This window comes from Saccopteryx leptura, chromosome 6 (genome assembly GCF_036850995.1).
Source record: "Saccopteryx leptura isolate mSacLep1 chromosome 6, mSacLep1_pri_phased_curated, whole genome shotgun sequence".
NCBI lineage: Eukaryota > Metazoa > Chordata > Mammalia > Chiroptera > Emballonuridae > Saccopteryx > Saccopteryx leptura.
The window spans coordinates 193,606,160-193,622,472 of record NC_089508.1 but is presented as its reverse complement, the minus strand read 5'-3'; the positions used below and the strand labels follow the sequence as shown (position 1 = coordinate 193,622,472).

Sequence of the window (16,313 nt, the reverse complement as noted above, 5' to 3'; positions counted from 1 at the left end):
TTTTAGTCTAAATGCCAAAACATAGACGACTATGCCATTATTTTGTACGTTGCAACTGATTAAACTTACGGTGAACAGCGTTGGTGTGCACTTAACGCTGGAGGGGCTAGCACCCTTTCTGCCTCGCTCTCCGCACCGGCGGACGTACCTGTTAATTCCACGCTCACTGCAGAGCCCCCCCCCCCCCCCCCAGAAGACAGAGCATTGCTGTGCGGAGGCCGGATCGAGGGGCGACTCATTACAAACAGGCCATTAAAATAAGTAGATGCTTTGCTGCCCTTTTCCCTAGGAATCTCGATAAGAAGAAATCGTGTTTTTTTTTCTGGAGCAGAATGTTTGGGGGCTGACATGATAAATTATATTCTGTTCACTGAGGACTTCAGACACGGAGATGGGTTATCAAGGAGCCATTGTGTTTGTTATCATTTTTTTCGAGATATAAAACCTGTCTAAGAAAAAAAAAATCTCATGCTGTTTTTTTCTTTCTTCCTTCCTTCCTTCCTTCCTTCCTTCCTTCCTTCCTTCCTTCCTTCCTTCCTTCCTTCTTTCTTTCTTTCTTTCTTTCTTTCTTTCTTTCTTTCTTTCTTTCTTTCTTTCTTTCTTTCTTTCTTTCTTTCTCTTTCATCTCCTCGCTTCCAGCAAGCACCTTCAGCTGTCAGGCATTCACCCACCTCCCTGGGACGGTTCCAGGTCTCGGATGGAAAATCCAGGCACCTGATGGAAACGCTAGCTGTTTCCTGCCTGAGAACTGAATCCCAACCCCCCCCCCCTGCCCCCCTGATTTTGGTGTCGGTTATGAAAATGCTTAACCCTAGAAAAGGGAAAATAATATAAATTCACCTTGTGTAGCTTTGACAAAAAAATAAAATAAAAAGCGTTTTCTTTGCGGCTTGTGTTACGGGGTAAACTGCACAGGAAGTGCTGGCGGGTTTCCGATGCTCTAGAATTCGTCTTCCTGCCTTGTTCCCGCATTTACGCACGGGTGACCGTCCGTTTCATAATCAAACCCAGTTTGCATAAAGGTGTCAAGAGGCAGTTACCTGTTTGTTTGTTTCTCCAGAAGACATTTCTTCTAAATTATTCTCTTATTTCGGGATGAAATAGTAGTATTTTGCAGTTAATATTCCAAGCCTACATCTGCATGCCAAGAATTTCTAACGCCGAGCGCAGTCCTCACGGCAGGCGTCGGAGGAGGAATAACTGGAGACTCTAAACTGCTGGAAATCGTACAGTTTCCTCGCGTGGCCTGTCTCTGGGCTTGTTTCAATCTCTGTGGCTGTAGAACAATAGACATTTGATGGATATTTATTCTTCTTCTTCTTTTTTTTTTTTTTTTATTCCGGTAAAAAAAAATAGGAGTAGTTAAGGGAAAAGTTACCTTTTCTCAAGTCTTGTAAAAAAAAAAAAAAAAGACAGAAGCGTGCATCCACAAGGTCAACAGAAAGGATTCAGTGTCTAGGAGTCGCCTTTAGAAGAGGTGAATAGCACCTGCGTGAGGAGCAGGAGTCCACATCCCTGATGGAAAAGAGGACCCCAGAGAGGAAATCTAAACTTTGTAAAAAATGTCAACTCCTTTGAAATTATTATAGAAGTTTTGCCTGATTTCACTAAAAATCCCAATGGGATTTTTTTTTTTTTTTTTTTTTTGAGGATAACCTGATTCCTGAGAGGGTCCCAAGGCTCATGTAGAAAATATAAACAGATAAGAACACCAACACATTTTCAAAACAATAGGTGAATGATAGGGAACTTCCCTTCCAAGAGCGTATTAGCATGCCACAGTCATTTAATAATATGCTAGTGGTAGGCCCTGGCCGGTTGGCTCAGCGGTAGAGCGTCGGCCTGGCGTGCGGGGGACCCGGGTTCGATTCCCAGCCAGGGCACATAGGAGAAGCGCCCATTTGCTTCTCCACCCCCCCCCTTCCTCTCTGTCTCTCTCTTCCCCTCCCGCAGCCAAGGCTCCATTGGAGCAAAGATGGCCCGGGCGCTGGGGATGGCTCCTTGGCCTCTGCCCCAGGCGCTAGAGTGGCTCTGGCCACAACAGAGCGATGCCCCGGAGGGGTAGAGCATCGCCCCCTGGTGGGCAGAGCGTCGCCCCTGGTGGGCGTGCCGGGTGGATCCTGGTCGGGTGCATGCGGGAGTCTGTCTGACTGTCTCTCCCCGTTTCCAGCTTCAGAAATATACAAATAATAGTAATAATAATAATAATATGCTAGTGGTGTGCAAGTAAATATCCCAGAAGGCGTTTAGACTAGAGACCGTTATATACATAAAAGCTCATATAATCAACTGGGCATCAGAACCAACGGGAAAGAAATCAGTTCATTGGAAACAGTATTGAAAATGGATCCTCATTTTATACCAAACACCAAAATAAATTTCAGGTATATTTAATAGTTAAAAAAAAAACACTAAACCATAAGAAAAACAAAGGTTCATGATTTCTAAATATATCTCAAGACAGAGTTAAAGAGTCATTGGAAAAATTCACCAGAAACAGATCACGCACAACCCTATCCGATTTTAACAATGTATGCTCAAATAATCATTACGAACGAAAAGGCACATAAAATAAACCAGAAAAATATTTGCGACAAATCAGGCAGGTTTATTATATTTGAAATGACTCGGGGGGGGGGGGGGCTCTCTGAAAACAGTGCTAGAGACCCGTGTGGTCATCTGTTGGGGAAGGTGTTCTCTCATGCAACGGGGAAGGAGGAGGACCCAACAGAACCCCGTCCAGAACCAGCACAAGCTCATTATCAAAGTTGGTGGTCGTTACAGATAGCTCTGGGTAAAATTCCACTGGGAGGGAACGTAGGGAGTCTTTTACAAAGTGCATCTCAGAACCATCCACCTGAAGGGTAAGGGAAAAAAAATGCTCATCTCTGCGCCCCCTTCCTGAACCGATGAGTCATGTCCCTAATTTCTGGCCACTCCAGCGTGAGTGCCCCATGATGAGTGTCCTGAGAACCCTCAGGACAGGAAGCGAGATGCATGAGGCGCCGGTCGACGGACAGGCGCTGCCCACTGCACCCGTCTGAAGCCCGTCTCAGATGAAAGGTGGAGCCAGGAGGGGGGTGTTTGAAATGGGAGCCAGGAGGGGGGTGTTTGAAATGGACCATCAGAGGGTCCAACTGAGTCTGTTCTTTGAACCTCGGTGTCACCGGTACCTACAATTGTGTGCCGTCTGTCAAGAGTCCTCTCCAGGAGGACCGTCAGCTGTAGTTTTCGACCAGGGCACCCTGCAACAGGGTGAGTGGAGCACACTGTTTTTCTTCTTATCTGACGACGGGTCCTGCTGCTGGGTGACACGAGACAGTGGAGTCACGGCCCTGACTGGGCAGTGGACACGGACACCTGGCCCCGGGCTCCACGGCGGCCACCACCGCCGCTGCCCGCACATTCTCCCTTCTGCCCTTTCCTGTGCGTGGCCAGCACCAGATCTCAAGTCCACGTGTGTGTGGCCGGGGGTGTCTCAGGTCTGCCTCCACCAAGACTCAGAGTGGAGCATTCTCCAAAGAGCACCTCCAAGTGGGGCAGGTGCTAGGAGACTGAAAATGTCAACTGTCCACTCCAGGAAGGGCTAGTCAAAGCAGTTGTGCCTGGGGTGAAATAGACCTTAATTTCCTACCTAGAGAAATTCTGGAGCTATTCTTTTTTTAAATTTTGAGAGAGATACAAAGACAGACACACACATACAGAGAGAGAGAGAGAGAGAGAGAGAGAGAGAGAGAGAGAAGGGGAGAGGGGAGGGATGAGAATCAACTCCTGCTTCACTTTAGTTCATTGATTGCTTCTCAGACATGCCTTGACCAGGGGCTCAAGCCAAGCCAGTGACCCCTTGCTTAAGCCAGCGATCTTGGGCTTCGAGCCAGGTGACCTTTGGATTCAAGCCAGTGGCCTTGGGGTCATGTCCATAATCTCATCCTCAAGCTGGTGACCTCTGGGTTTCGAACCGGGGACCTCCGCATTCTGCGTCGACATTTTATCCACTGGTCCCCCGGCCGCCAGGCGGGGGCTGTTCTCATGGCCCGTTCTGAGTGGCAGTTCGGAACCGAGGTGTTCTACTTAGCAGAAATGGACATTTTTAAACCCTTGGTTTTGTTGCGATTTTGTTGGGTTTTTCTTTCATTTGCTCTTCTGGTCGTGATTTAGCCTGGAAGACGTCCTGTCACCCTCGTAGGACTTGCTGTGACACAGTGGGGGGCAAACATTCTCTGCATGTTTACTGGAAACAGGGGCAGCGTTTTCTGTATTTTAGCGCCATATGGCACTGAGATTTTGTCATAGTTTCTTAGAAAGAGCCAGGAAACTTCCTCTGCTTAAAAAAAAATGTGTGTTTATAAACAATGGGCATGTAATGAATATTCCCATCTGTTAGGTGAACATAATTTGTGAGGCATTCCTGTAATACGTGTAGCACTTCACCACTTTTCTGTATATTTTTCCCCCTTGTGAGCCATTCAAATAAAGATACGATCCAAAACAGCATATGCCTAATATTCAATTGTGTGTCTGTTTCTCGCTGTTGTTTGAAAGCAGTGATGTTTTTGTGCATTATTATATAGAATCGCTATAGAAATTCATAGGAATTTACAATCTATTTAAGATTCTACAAAAGAAAAAAAAAAGGAAAAATAGAATGAATAGCAATTATATAAATATGGTTATGCCGCAATGCTAACATTGTTCTTATAGTTTTTTAAGTATGAGCTCCAATAACTGTGTTCTTTGCCAAAAACTTTTGTTGACTTTGTTTTCATCTAAACTCAGAAGTCCCCCTCGTCTTTATAATGACGGCCTGAAAGAAAAATCGCTCATCCTTCCAGCTTTATTTGTAATTTAAATAAATGGCACTGACTCCTTGTGTTCAGTTTGAAATTACTCTGATTATACCCACTAATTAATTTCTTTTTTTCAGTTGAGACGAATCATTCCTCAGAAAAGAATCAGATTTTGAAGATTAAAACTCAGCCATATTTTTCTCATAAAAGACTTTATTAATCTTGCCATAGGATCTCAAGATGGTTATCAGAGGGAAAATAACAGACTTTAATTAATATTTGCTTAAGATGGAATTAGCTGTATTGTCCAAATGTTTATTCACTTGAAAATTATACCTGTCCGTTCCTCTTGTCAGGTTGACTAATTTGACATCCTGGAGGGAAAAGAGGAGCAATTAGTTGAATTTAAGTGATTTCAAGGTATGCTTAGGAAGTGAGCAGATAAAACATACACTCTATATCAGTGATTCTCAACCTTTCTAATGCCGCGACCCCGCAATACAGTTCCTCATGTGGCGGTGGCCCCAAACCAAAAAAATAATTTTGGTGGCTACTTCATCACTGTAATTTTGCTACAGTTACGATTCGGAATGTCAATATCTGATATGCATTATGTATTTTCCGATGGCTTTAGGCGACCCCGCTGGGGTCGCGACCCACAGGTTGAGAACCGCTGCTCTATATGGTACCATCCTACCCGACGAAGTAAGTTACTCTGATTATACTTCGTAAGAGGAAGTATTTCTAAAGTGAGGATAACTGTTTTTAGTCAAGGATATAGAGAGCAACACTGTGTTTCCTCTGTTTCGGAAAACGCTTCCCTTTCACTGGGCTTTAGCTCTCCTCCGTCTTATGACACACACACCTTCGCCTGTGTGAGAAGTATCCCAGCCCTGAAACCAGAAACCTTAAACCTTCTTCTCGATGTGTTTATGAACATGGCCTAGTAAACCAATTAATGTGCTCTCTTATCTAGCGTGAAAGGTTTGGCCTTGGGGCTATAAAACTCACTCTAAGTGGTTCTGGGTTATATCTCCTCCTGGCTGGCGGGTTTCAAAACGTCCGATGTTATAAAAGGAACAGTAAACCTGCAGGAGGGCTTTTATGAAAACTATCTTCCATCCACTTTCTTCCCCCCCACCACCACCCCCACCTCTCCCCCCCTTATAAAATTTTTACTGAAGTTTTTCGAAGGGCATTGATTTGAAGGATGATTACTTACAGTCACGGGAATGGAAAATACAAATGAAATGACCTTTCAGTCATCCGTCAAGGCTTTAAAATGAATGTCGGGTCACGTGTGGAGAAGCCAGGCAGGAAGGCGTGGGAGCCGTGTTGGTAAATGTCTACAACGGCGGCGGTGGTGAGCCCGAGGGGGCCACGCTGCCAGGATGTCACTCCCCGCTCTCTGGGCCTCGGTGACATCTGTTACCCCATCCTGAAAGCAGCGTTTAAACTCTCTTAGGAAGAGTAAATGACACGGCCCGTGATGCGAGAACAGTCGCCAGTTCTAGAAATAACTTTTAGGGATTCTGAGAGAGAGAGAATGATGAAGATTTTATAGTGAGAGGGGCCTCGTGTTAAGAGTAGGGGTTTCCCGCTGTCTGCCTTTCCCGTTCCGTCCACCGGGCGTGAGTGAGGGCGGCCGCGGTGGCCAGGGCAGCGTGTGGGCCCCAGGGCTGGACAAGACAGACGTGTGGAGTCCGTCTCGTGTAATATTCATAGCCAGCTGGGGAGACGGAGATCGAGCCAGCGGTCTCACAGAGAAGCTGCCGGTGCCGCAGACAGGCCTGTCGGTCAGGAAAGGCTCGCCCAGGAGGCCACCGTTAACGCTTCTGTCCCGTGTTCGCAGGTACACCATCCCGTCCCTGCAGAGGCCGGACGCGGGGTTCTACCGCTGCGTGGTGCGGAACAGGATGGGCGCCCTCCTGCAGAGAAGATCGGAAGTGCACGTGGCATGTATGTGTCCTCGGCGTGACCTCCACGTGTGTGTGTGTGTTAAGTAACGGGGTGGAGCTCTAGCCAGAATCACGGGCGGCCTCTCAGGGGCGCCCCCCCGGGGGGGGGGGGGTCTCTCTCGGACTCTGTCTGGAGCAGGACAATGGCTAGAATGGCTTGAGAGAGAAGTGGATTGCCGGCCGGCCTAGCTGGTCCGATGATGATGATGATGATGATGATGATGATGATGATGATGGGGCTCAGTGGGGGTGAAGGCCCCCTTTTTCAGCTGACCCGATCAAGGGCCCGACAAGCATGGTGGAGGGTGACATCAACCACCACCACCACCACCACCACCACAAAAGAACAAGATGCCTCTCCTTTGTGAATCAGCTGCTCTTAGCGTCATTGTATTCAGATTCAAATGTTAAAAGAAAAAAAAAAAATTAAACCCAATTCCATAAAATTTCAGCAATTTATAATCAGTGTTTTTCCAATGCCGGTTCGCTTAGAAATCCCTCCGCGTCCTGTCCCGTCTCCCCCCCCCCCCCCCCCCCCCGCCCCCGCCCCCGCCGGCCAGTCCACGGAGGGCGCGTCCCACGTGGTGTTGCCCCTGCAGAGGCTTCGTGGGGTCCCCGTGGGGCAGACCCGTTCTGCAGAATGCCGCTTTTATTTATTTATTTTTTAAAAGATTTTATTTATTCATTATAGAGAGGGGAGAGAGAGAGAGAGAGAGACAGAGAGAGAAGGGGGGAGGAGCAGGAAGCATCAACTCCCATATGTGCCTTGACCAGGCAAGCCCAGGGTTTCGAACCGGCGACCTCAGCGTTTCCAGGTTGACGCTTTATCCACTGCGCCACCACAGGTCAAGCCAGGATGCCGCTTTTAAAAGAAAGGGAAGGAGCAGGGAGCGTGGACTCCAGTGTGGCCTCACAGAGGGACAGGAGAGGGACGCGGGCTGGCGCAAGGCGTTTGACGCATGTCTGTCCGGAGGCCGTGCCGCTGCGGACCGTCCGAAGTGGCCCGTCCCTTTGAGCGTCCTGTGCACTTTCTACCGACACGTGTCTTCATTCTGAAGAAAGCAGAAAGTGTTACGAAGTCCTTAAATGACACACTCAGACCTCGGAACAGGCGTTGGGGAAGCTTGGAGGGCTCCTCTGCGGGACGCGGCTCCCCAGGGGTGACAGCGTGGTGGCGTTCGCTATTCTGACCGCAGCTGAGGCCCGCGGTGTGCAGTGTGACGGCCCAAAGTAAAATAACGTCTGGCCGTCTCGCTTTTCTGTACTTACTAGCGACCGGGAAGCAGAGGCTCCGGCCTGTGGAGTCCTGTCTTTAATTACTAGGAAGGCCTGCCTTTCTGCTTTGAATGGAGGAGGAGGGGTCACTCGGCCAAACCTGTCTGCAGAATAATTTAGCACTTTTTTTTTTTTTTTAACTGAGAAATTGGAAATGTAAATAAAAATCAAACCCCAAACATAGCTGAACATAAATTAACAGCTCGGAATTTATTATAATATAGTAAATTCCATGTTATAGAATTACACGTTGGGCTTTTTCTTGCTTAATTGTTTGTCTCCCTGTTTCTAGCCATTATCTCTTACATTTTTTTTTTTCTTCGCTCTCTTTTCCTCCTGATCTTCAATAACAGGTTTTTACTTTAAAATAACCGCACACGTTTTCCTAATCTGTTTCATTAGTTGGATCTGTTTTTGCTGGAATATTAAGGGCTGCTTGTAAAATAGAGAATTAGTTTCGTTTGAATCGAATGTCATCGATAATAGAGATAGCCTATGGACTGTTCCGAATTCCTATTGGTTTGGATAAATATAGTACCCGTGTCGTATTTACCCAGATCCCCATCGATGTGTATGTACCTAATCACAATGTGGAAATTTCTCTAAAATTTCCAAAGTCCCTAATTTAAATATCGGCCCTGTAGAGCAGGGGTCCCCAAACTACGGCCCGCGGGCCACATGCGGCCCCCTGAGGCCATTTATCCGGCCCCCGCTGCACTTCCGGAAGGGGCACCTCTTTCATTGATGGTCAGTGAGAGGAGCATAGTTCCCATTGAAATACTGGTCAGTTGGTTGATTTAAATTTACTTGTTCTTTATTTTAAATATTGTATTTGTTTCCGTTTTGTTTTTTTTACTTTAAAATAAGATATGTGCAGTGTGCATAGGGATTTGTTCATAGTTTTTTTTATAGTCTGGCCCTCCAACGGTCTGAGGGACAGTGAACTGGCCCCCTGTATAAAAAGTTTGGGGACCCCTGCTGTAGAGGGTGGGTTTTCCGTGACCTCATTTTTAAATTGGCAGCGAGTAGCAGGAAGGCGGGAATGAACCCACCTGCCCCAGACTGAGCCGAACGGGGTTGGGAGAACGCTCTAAAATAAATCAGGGGTTAAACTTCTTTCTCCCCAGAGATCTACAAGGGAGACATTGCCCCCCCTCCCCCCAGAAACAAGGAGAAGGAGACACCGCGCAGGGCACCGGCGGGCGCCTGGGAGACGCGGGAGGCGGGGGACGTCTGAGAGCTTCTCTAGTGGGCGTCTGAGGCCGTGTCCTGCGGCCCCTGGGAGCTCTGCCATGGCTCGTTTCAGTATTCAAGTCTTAGAGGCGCCTCGCCCCAGGCCCAGCCTCTTGTCTCTTTGCGGCATCATAGCAGCGCCACGCCGGTGCCTCTGCTGGAAAGTACAGCTGTTTCCAGATGGGGCTCCCTCCTCCTCCTCAAAAAAAAAAAAAAAAAAAAAAGGCCCTGGCCGGTTCGCTCAGTGGTAGAGCGTCGGCCTGGCGTGCAGAGGTCCCGGGTTCGATTCCCGGCCAGGGCACACAGGAGAAGCGCCCATCTGCTTCTCCACCCCTCCCCCTCTCCTTCCTCTCTGTCTCTCTCTTCCCCTCCCACAGCCAAGGCTCCATTGGGGCAAAGATGGCCTGGGCCCTGGGGATGGCTCCTTGGCCTCTGCCCCAGGCGCTAGAGTGACTCTGGTCGCGGCAGAGCGACGCCCCGGAGGGGCAGAGCATCGCCCCCTGGTGGGCAGAGCGTCGCCCCTGGTGGGAGTGCCCGGTGGATCCTGGTCGGGCGCATGCGGGAGTCTGTCTGACTGTCTCTCCCCGTTTCCAGCTTCAGAAAAATACAAAAAAAAAAAAAAAAGTTTTTGAGAACATACCAGGTCCTCTTTCTCTCTGCAGATATGGGCAATTTCATGGACACAGGCCCGCGGAGAGCGGTTCCTCCCGGACAGGCCGCCGTCCTGAGCTTACCGCCCCTCAGCAGCTACCCGAGACCGCAGGTGACCTGGTTCCGGGACGGACACAAGATCATTCCCAGCCGCAGAATGTGAGTCGTCCGCACTTGCGCCAGTTGAACGGGCCGGTCGGGGCCCTGGTGGGCGCCGTCCACACACTCGGTGGTGTACCGGTGTACCGGGTGGCTCATCCTTGAAAAGAGTAACCCCTGGTCGTAGCCCCACCCCGGCCGTGGCTGAGCAGGGGCGGGAAAGCCGGCTCGGACGCGCGTGTGAGGAAGGATCAGAGGCCAGGTGCCACCCCCCCTGAGTGCGCACCACACGCCCTTCTGCGCTCCTTAGATCAGGGGTCGGGAACCGATGGCTTGTGAGTCAGATGTGACTCTTTTGATGGCTGCATCTGGCTCGCAGACAAATCCTTCATAAAAAAAAAAATAACAATAACATTAAAAATATAAAACATTCTCATGGATTACAATCCATTCATTTCCTACCGCTCATGTTCATGGTTGCAGGTGGCTGGAGCCCATCACAGCTGTCCTCCGGGACAACACCAGATTTTTACTGGATAATGCGTAAGGTACACGGGTCCTTGTATGGCTCTCACGGAATTACATTTTAAAATATGTGGCGTTCATGGCTCTCTCAGCCAAAAAGGTTCCGACCCCTGCCTTAGGTCCTGCCTGTCCCTTTCCGAAGGCGCTGGCGGTGACGGTGACAGCGTGGCCAGCAGCCCTGAGCGGGTATGTGTAGCTCCCAGTTACGAACATTAGGGTGCCGGTGTTTCCTCACGGGGCTGCGGGGGGGTTTTTCCCTCTCCTCACTGAGCCGTGTTTGCTCCACTTTCCCTGACGATAAGGCCATCATGACGGCTTGCTTCTCGTGATCCCTTCATCCTGCTGTGACAGTTTTATTGCCCTCCGTCTAATTAGTGGCTCGCCCATCTATTGCAGAATAAGAGCTGCTTTGCGATCAGTTAAGTGTTATTCCAAGTTGTCCCTGCCTGTCCCACATTCGATTTATTTGCCTAACGGCAGGCGGATTTTCTTCACTCGGAGGTTTACATGGTGAAGAAGAATACGGGGCGTGTATTTCCTTAACGGGGCGTTCTGCAGCGTCATGTAAAGACGGTGATACCAAACGTAAAGATTTCGGAGATGAACCCCGGAAAGAATTGTGAAATGCTATATACGCTTGGGCTGCAAGTCAGATATCAATATTTATGCCGCCGGACGGCTGCCTGAGATGGGAAGCCGTGAGGGAAGAGACAGCGTTTTGTTTAGTTTTCAGGAAGGCTGGCTCCTCCCCACCTGAGCAGCGCGGAGCCCCTGCCGTAAGCTCCGCCTCTCCGCTCCGCACCTGGGCATCTGGACCCGAGCGAACCTTGGCGGTTCTGGAAGTTTCTCTAGCACAGTGATTTTTCAACCTTTTTTGAGCCGCAGCACATTTTTTACATTTACAAAATCCTGGGGCACACCACCTACCAAAATGACACAAAATTACACTCTAACACAGTACATATTATACATAGAGTTAATAATATGTTTCTAAATGTATTTATACTCACACCTGACCATGTCTCATGGCACACTGGTTGAAAAACACTGCTCTAGCAGATGTTTCTATTTTGGTGATTGGAAACAGGAAAAAGTCATATTTTAAATTCTAGGGAAAAGATCTACCTTAGTGATGGGATAATAATGTTCCCCTTTTTTTATTTTTTTATTTTTATTTTTTCTTGTGTCAGAGATAGAGTCAGAGAAAGGGACAGATAGGGACAGACAGGAAGGGAGAGAGATGAGAAGCATCAATTCTTTGTTGTAACACCTTAGTTGTTCATTGATTGCTTTCTTATATGTGCGTTGACTGTGGGCCTTCAGCAGACCAAGTGACCCCTTGCTCGAGCCAGCGACCTTGGGTCCAAGTTGATGAGCTTTGCTCAAACCAGATGAGCCCACGCTCAAACTGGCGACCTCAGGGTCTTGAACCTGGGTCCTCCGCATCCCAGTCTGACGCTCTATCCACTGTGCCAGCGCCTGGTCAGGCCCCTTTTTTTATTGCATTACAAATTTTTCAGGCGCCCACCTCTCTCTGCCTCAGCTCCAGGTATAAGAAATGCCTCGTGAGTGGGGGTGGGAACAGAGATAATCCGTCAATGTCTCGTTCTCTCAGAGACCGTCCGACAAGAAGGCAGCTGAGAGTCAGTCCTGTGCAATGTTCCAGAAGGTTCTAGCGGTGGGTGAGCACAGTGTGGCCGGCCGAGCTGGGAGGAGTCAGGGGAGGAGTTGGTGCTGGGGATCACTGGAGCTTCTCGTGGACGTCCACGGGGCCGTGCCCACGGCGGGGGGCGGGGGGGAGCGTTTTCACTCGGCGGCAAACCCGCGTCTGGTGATGTGTCTGGTAGCGTGGGGTCTGCAGGTATTCAGGCGACAAACCTTTCTCCGGGAGGCCAGAAGGCTGTGGAGCGAAATCACAGCTCCTGACGGCATAAGCTTTTCTTTTTCCATTTGCAAATTCTTGCTAGAAGACCGTTTAATTCCCGGCGAGCTGCTAAGGTAAGGAGGCGGGTGGGGCTTACGCTGAGCGGCCACGCGCCCTCCACGCACCCGCCACGCGGGCTCCTGACAGCCGGGAAGCCAGTGGTGGGTCTCCAGCCTCCGCGGAGGAACGTGCCTTTTTATTTTGTTTCTTAATAAAGAGGTGCGACGAGGCCGATCATGGATAGTTACCCTCCGCGAGGCCCTTCCGTTCCATATTTTCCACCTCATCATCGTCCCCGTATTTATTAAGTGCCCGGCCGTGCAGGGCGTCATACATCAGTCCACGCACGGTTTTCTCCACCACTTAACCACCACTCGGAGATACGTCAGAGAAGCTTCGGCCGCCGGCCGGAGCGGAAGGGCATCTCTGGAGCGCCCTGCGCGGAGGCTGGGCCGACAGAAGTCGGACGGGTCGGCATCCGTCCTGCACCCCCGGGGGGGGGGGGGTGTCGTTCCGCAACGGGACGTTTGGCTCCCGACGCCTCACGCGGATCGAAACAGGTCACGCTTCTGCGCCTGCTTTGACCCCGATCACCTGTCAGAGGTCGGTCCCCTGGCACCCCGTGTCTGTCCTGGGGGAGGGGGAGCCCTCTCTGGCCACCCCCCCCCACACACACCCAGCCCTGATTTCACACCATCTCACCACCTTCAACACGGCAGCTTTGGGCTTACAATGAAATGATTTTTAAATTTTTTTTTTTTATAAGGGAAACAGTAAGTCTGTCTCCTAATTTGAAACATTTCTTGCAGAGCCCATTAATAATGTTAACAGCCACTGTTACTTATCGAGTCCCTGCTTTCAACGTATCTTCTCTAATCCTACAGTTGCCTTCCGAGGCAGGTATAATGAGCTCCGCATAGAGCTCTCGAACTGGAACCGGTACCGGAACCGGAACCGAATCCGGAGAGGACTCCCCAGGGCACCCTGCCGGCCACAGGGCAGGGCGGGGACGCTAGCCCAGGTCTGCCCGGCTTGAATCTCACACTCTCTCCTGCATCAGGCCATTCTTCTTTCTGCTTCATCTGGCTGAACCCTCGTGGTGCTTCTGGTTTATTTCTTCCTTTCCTACACTGCTTTCGTCTTCTCTTCTCCTTTTCTAGAACACAAGCTTTGAATCTGAAATACCGCCGATTGGGGGGCGGGTGACCGTGAGTCACGACACACGCAAACACGCAGGCCCATGTCAACGCGGAGCGTGCCTGGGTCTGCGCGTGGATCCTTTTGTATGGGGTCTGTTGGTCCCTAACTTTAGTAATTGTTGGCGAAGCGAAGGCAGGCGTGGCCTTCAGTTGCAGCATGGCCTGTGTGACACTCAGAGGGGTAGGGGTCGCCGGGGGGGGGGGTGGCGAGCAGCGACGTCGGGGTGATCACTTCGTGCAGGACCCGGCTCCCGGCCACCAGCAGCCTCTTCTGTGCTTGAGCTCAACTCTCGGGGGGATGAGGGGGTTTAAATTGTGTGGGAGAAAGAGCAGCCGAAACGATCATCCCCAGGACGGCACTGGCGAGCGTCCCAGCGGGCGGCCCTCGGGAAAGGTCAGCTGAAACCCAGGGGCTTGACTTTGGGTGGTGAACGCAGGAATCGGCGCACAGATGATGTGCCATAGAATCGTTCGCTCGGAACCCGTATAATTTTATTAACCAAAGTCACCCCGATAACTTCAGTAAAAGTGGAAGATAAAACGCCACGTGGACCATGTTCTGACTGCCATTGGGACTTTTTTTTTTTTCCTTTCTCCCAGTTTATTCACCAAGCACTTGTTGAGGGCACACACTCTGTGCCAGGTCCCCCGTCCAGACTCTGGACAGAAGAGATGCCCTGTCCGCAGGGAACCTCCCTATAGGTGTCAGGGAGTATGCGGATGGGTGACAGGTGTGCCACGCCAGCTGGTGACAGGTGTGAGGAGGAGAGAAAGCTGTGATGGAGGAGGGAGTGCGGACTGGGGGGGGGGGGGGAGGGCTCTGGTGATAAACCACTGAGCCCGGACCTGCACGAATCAAGGAAGCGAGGCGTGGGCTGCGCCAGTGAGAACGGACGTGTGAGGCCCCGAGGTGGGGCCTCGAGGGGCCCCGGGGGACACCGGTGTGGCACCGGGCAGAGGGCTGGAGGCGAGGTTGTCAAGGTTGGCGGGGCCACCGCGTTAGAGCCAGGCTGCTTGGTCACGGTGTGGACTTTGGCCATTACCGAGGATCGGAGCAGAACAGCGACACATTCTCCCTTAACGGTTCTTCTGTTAAGAATTATGTTATGAACAGACGGGGCGGGGGGGGGGGGGTGACAGGGTCAGCAGCCAGGAGGCCCGGCCGGGGTTTGTCACGGTCATTGGGGCGGTCTGGGTGGCGGTGGAGACGTGCCCGAAGTGGACGTCGTTTGAAGGTGGCGACGGCAGGCTCTCCCATTGGGCGTGGGGTCTGAGGGACGGACGGCCGCGTGGACCGCTGTGAGAGCTCCGGCCGGGGCAGCCGAGAGGATGGAGTTACCGCCGGGGAGACAGTTTGGGGCGCGGCATGTTTTGTGTATGTTTGTGGGGGTTGATGGTTGAAATTGTGTTGGACGTGTCGGTTTGAGATGCACAGCCAGCAGGCAGGAGGATTTAAGAGCTGTAGGGTCGCACATACCAGCCTCGGCGTGCAGAGCCAGACGCAGGGCGTGGGGAGCCGGCCAGAGGCCCCCAGAGTTCCCTCGCGCCACTGAAGATGTCCTGGGCTGCATGTCACAGAGGGTGACTCTGGCCAAGGAAGAGAAGGTGTCGGGGTGTTTAGAGAACACGGAACCGCAGCAGAAGGAGAGGCCGAGGTGGTCACCAGGTTTGCTCCCCCCCCCCCGGCCCAGGGAGCAGGGAGCAGGGAGAGGGAGCAGGTCCACCTTAATGTCCGCCCACGGTGGTCCAGGTCCTAGTTCCTGCAACGTGTCCATACGTCAGGTCACAGGCCAAGAGGGCCCGGGTTGCAGAATGAATCGGGGACCAAGAAGCTGGGACAGTGGGACAGACAGAGGGAGAAAGGGGGGGTCTCACCCCGGTGCAGCCACGTTCAGCGTCCGCACCCGTGACCTGCACACGCCAGACGCTGGTGGGCTCTCCCTCAGTGTCTCGCGTTCCGACTCAGCGGGGGGTGGGGGGGTGGGGGTGGTCCGGCACTGGGTTTGCAGGCGCGGTCTCCTGACGTGGTCCCGGCACCCCCCCCCTCCGGCACCGACGTCTCAGCCCCTGTGTCTGGAACTCCAGCTGGTGGCCTGGCCCGTGCGGAGCCGGCGGTCAGCCGTGGAACGGCTGAGTGAGTGAACAGTCCGAAGGAAGCAAAGTCGTGTCATCTCTGTAAACCTCCTCACCTCAAAGGGGTGGGGAAAAAAAAAGAGAAACCAGAGCCTCAGAAATATAATCTGCCAGCGAACGGGAGAGAGAACCGGGAAAGGCAGAGAATGTCGTGAAAGAATTGAGAATACCTTGCACGCAGCGTGGCGAAGAGGTAATTAAAGTTTTTGTTTATCCGAAATGAAAAAGAAATGAATGCGTGTTTATTTTTTTTTTTTTCTGATGTACTGAATCCGGTTAGTTTGCTATCTTTGCGTCTCAGAGATGAATTTTTGTCGGTCCTTCTAAGTCGACTTGAATTGGATGCTGAAGTTTGTTGTTACTGTGGTTTAGATACACGTTCTCTGTTTCCTTTTATTTCTCAGAATATAAAACGTGAGTGCAGATGCCACGTGGTACTTCTCCTACCTGGGGGGGGGACAGATGGAGGGAGGACGCCTGGTGGCAGTTAGTTACAAGCTGACGACCAACCACGGGCTCTGCGCCCGGC

At 51.2% G+C, this 16,313-nt stretch overlaps 1 protein-coding gene across 1 annotated transcript in view; it reads left to right on the top strand.

Moving 5' to 3' along the window:
* SDK1 (sidekick cell adhesion molecule 1) overlaps positions 1-16,313 on the top strand; it is a 787,316-nt gene that overhangs the window by 317,329 nt on the left and 453,674 nt on the right. Inside the window, exons 3-4 of the mRNA XM_066342466.1 lie at positions 6,640-6,746; positions 9,916-10,063. Of these exons, the coding sequence (XP_066198563.1) occupies positions 6,704-6,746; positions 9,916-10,063 (191 nt within the window). The 5' untranslated portion in view covers positions 6,640-6,703. The remainder of the gene's footprint in view (positions 1-6,639; positions 6,747-9,915; positions 10,064-16,313) is intronic.